At 58.6% G+C, this 2,570-nt stretch overlaps 1 protein-coding gene across 1 annotated transcript in view; it reads right to left on the reverse strand.

Moving 5' to 3' along the window:
- Positions 1 to 2,570, reverse strand: part of LOC113213380 (Schwann cell myelin protein) — a gene marked incomplete in the record, with an annotated part of 223,765 nt that overhangs the window by 43,851 nt on the left and 177,344 nt on the right. The window contains 1 exon segment of the mRNA XM_052264308.1: positions 248 to 392. Within this exon segment, the coding sequence (XP_052120268.1) occupies positions 248 to 392 (145 nt within the window).

Consider the following 2,570-nt stretch of genomic DNA (forward strand, 5'->3'; position numbering starts at 1 on the left):
ACTCTACTAGAGGTAGTCAGAGGTAGACAGACCTAAACGGCGGCACTGAAACGCGAAAGGACTAAAGGCAGAAACGGGGGTGTCCAATACACTTTCATAGTCACTTTCGAGGACGCCTTTCCTCGCAGAGGGCCCCTTGTAATCTCTATGAGACTGCCTCACACTTTGGTGACGCTGGACGTGATAGTGCACATCTTGGATTTAATGTATAGGGCTTGCCCCTTGTTTTAATGCTTGCAGGACTTACGCGTCACGTTGAGCTTGACCGAGTCCTCCTTTGCCGAACTCGTGAGGTCCGGGGTCTCGCCTCGGCAGAAGAGCGACTTGCCGGCGTCATCCTTGGAGGGAATGAACGTCAGGAAACTGACGACCGTCTGATTGTCGGTCGAGACCTGCAACAAAGACCAAAGAACATGAAGGTAGTTTCGTAGTCTGAAAGTAACTTGGCACTTGGCCTGTTTCCTGTATGGCAGTCAGTGTTAAACGGCTCTTTCTATGCAAAAGAATTATAGATGAATTTGAGCATCTTAGTATGGAACAGAAGTTGAAGGGGAATTGACAAACGATAGAACAACGGACGCAACACAACGTTATGTCAGCGGCTGACCGTCAGCCCATACTCGCGCACGGCGACGAGGTGGGGGACGCTGGACTTCACGACCAACAGGACACCGCGACGCGCGATCCAAACTGGAAATGGAGGATAATTGAGTTTGGCGAAAATTAATTCAAGTGGGGGGGCAACACCACACGCTAAGCTTTTGCCCAGGGGCCCTGGGCGGACCGGCGGAGGGCACGGGTGCAAAAGTATATGGGACAGGGGGCGGCCGAACGGGGCGGAAAAGTGGGAGCAAACGAGAGAGAATTAGGGGCAGCAGGGACGCGGCGGGCCTCGGCAGGGGAGGAAAGGAAGGGGGGGGGGGGGAGGCCAAAAAATGTCGTGCGCCTCATATTTATTTGGTAGCCCGAGGCTCAGGCCCAGCCCCGCCCTGCCCCGTCCCGGCCGCGCCCAGAGCGCTCTGCTGAAGGCCTTTCGTTTGCACGACCCGCATTGGCAGTGCTAATCTCGCCCCGGCCCGCTCCCCGGCTGCCGCGGCACACGGCCGGAGTGTATCAAAATTAGCCCCGGAGAAACTAATGAGGAGGCCGCATCGCTCGGAGCACAAGAGAACAAGAGAATAAGTCGGCAGGCAGTCCGCGTAGAGCAGGGGGGGAGGGAGGGAGGGAGGTGCGGACGAACAGCCGACACGGCGCTGAAACTTAAATTTTAGGGGACGGTTATAACGACACGGCTAGTGTAATCCGACAGTAGGAGCCACCCATGACTCGGCGGGCCCCACCCACACTGAGGCATCACCGTGCGGTGGGAAGGGCTCTCGGACGAGGTGGGGAAGGGGGAACCCACGTCCACTCCATCGAGTGCACCAGGGAGTTACGCCCAGGCCCTGCAAACACCTCAACCTGGCCAGGACGGGGCCGGTCGCAAGCGTTGCCATTCTCCTTCAAAGAGCTGGTCATTATTGGCGGCCAGGACGGCGCTGGAGCAGGGCAGGGCAAGACAGTTCAGAAACGCCGGGGGAGGGAGGGGGGGGAGTAGTGCCGCCCTGCCCGGGGGGTGTGCACAGCAGGCCACCCGGCACAGGGCGCCCGACCCACTCCTCCAGGAAGCTGGATTCCAGCCCAAGCCCGCCACGTCCGCCCGTGTCCGCCGCGTTGACCCTCCTGACTGTCCGGGCCCGTCCGCTCCGCCCCGCCAGCCCCGCCCGCCCGCCGCAGTCAGCGCGTCGCCCACGACTCTGTGTTTGACTTTGCGACCCCCTCCCCGTGTCCGAAGTCACTCGGCTGCCCGCCATCGCCTCTGTCCTCCAAGGACCCCCTCACACCCGCCACCGTCCCCCCTTTAAACCCCTCCCCTTGTCACTGTTCTCCTTCCCAAGGCAAGTCCCCGCGCAAGAAGAAGTAAGAGAGGGGCACCAGATTCGAGAACAACGTCGCCGAAAACCGAGCTGACCTCGACCTCGAGCTACGGCTCGGCGACGTGCCGAAAGGGCGTCCTCGTGAAGCTCTTCGACGATCAGAGCAACCCCGCGGGAAGGACACGGGGAGTCCTGCGGTCTGAGTCCCGGGGCCGGCGTGAGCAGAGCACTCCAGCCGGGCCCGGACTGCGGCGCTATACGGAATGCGGCCTGCAGGGTTGGGGGCCGGCCCGTAAATGCCTCGCCCGACCTGCAGTGCGTACGGCCCCGGGAGCGAGGGGACCGCACGACCTGCGGCGGTCTGCACATCGAGTTTCCACAGGTACAATTTTGAACTTGGAACAGTGCGAAGATATGTTTTAATTTAGAACAATTTACTTGAAAATAATCTAGTTCCTGAACAATGTTATTTTCCGTATCTGAGTGATCTTATTGTAATGATATTTTTGCATTGTTTCAATAGCGAAATTGATCTCGTGCAAACCCGAGTACAAATATACTGAATTAAGATATGATTTTTCTGGGTGCGTGCAGCAAGGCAGGGGCTTCGGGATGAGTTACTCTACTAGAGGTAGTCAGAGGTAGACAGACCTA

Source organism: Frankliniella occidentalis, unplaced genomic scaffold, assembly GCF_000697945.3.
Source record: "Frankliniella occidentalis isolate FOCC.00 unplaced genomic scaffold, Focc_3.1 Scaffold18, whole genome shotgun sequence".
NCBI lineage: Eukaryota > Metazoa > Arthropoda > Insecta > Thysanoptera > Thripidae > Frankliniella > Frankliniella occidentalis.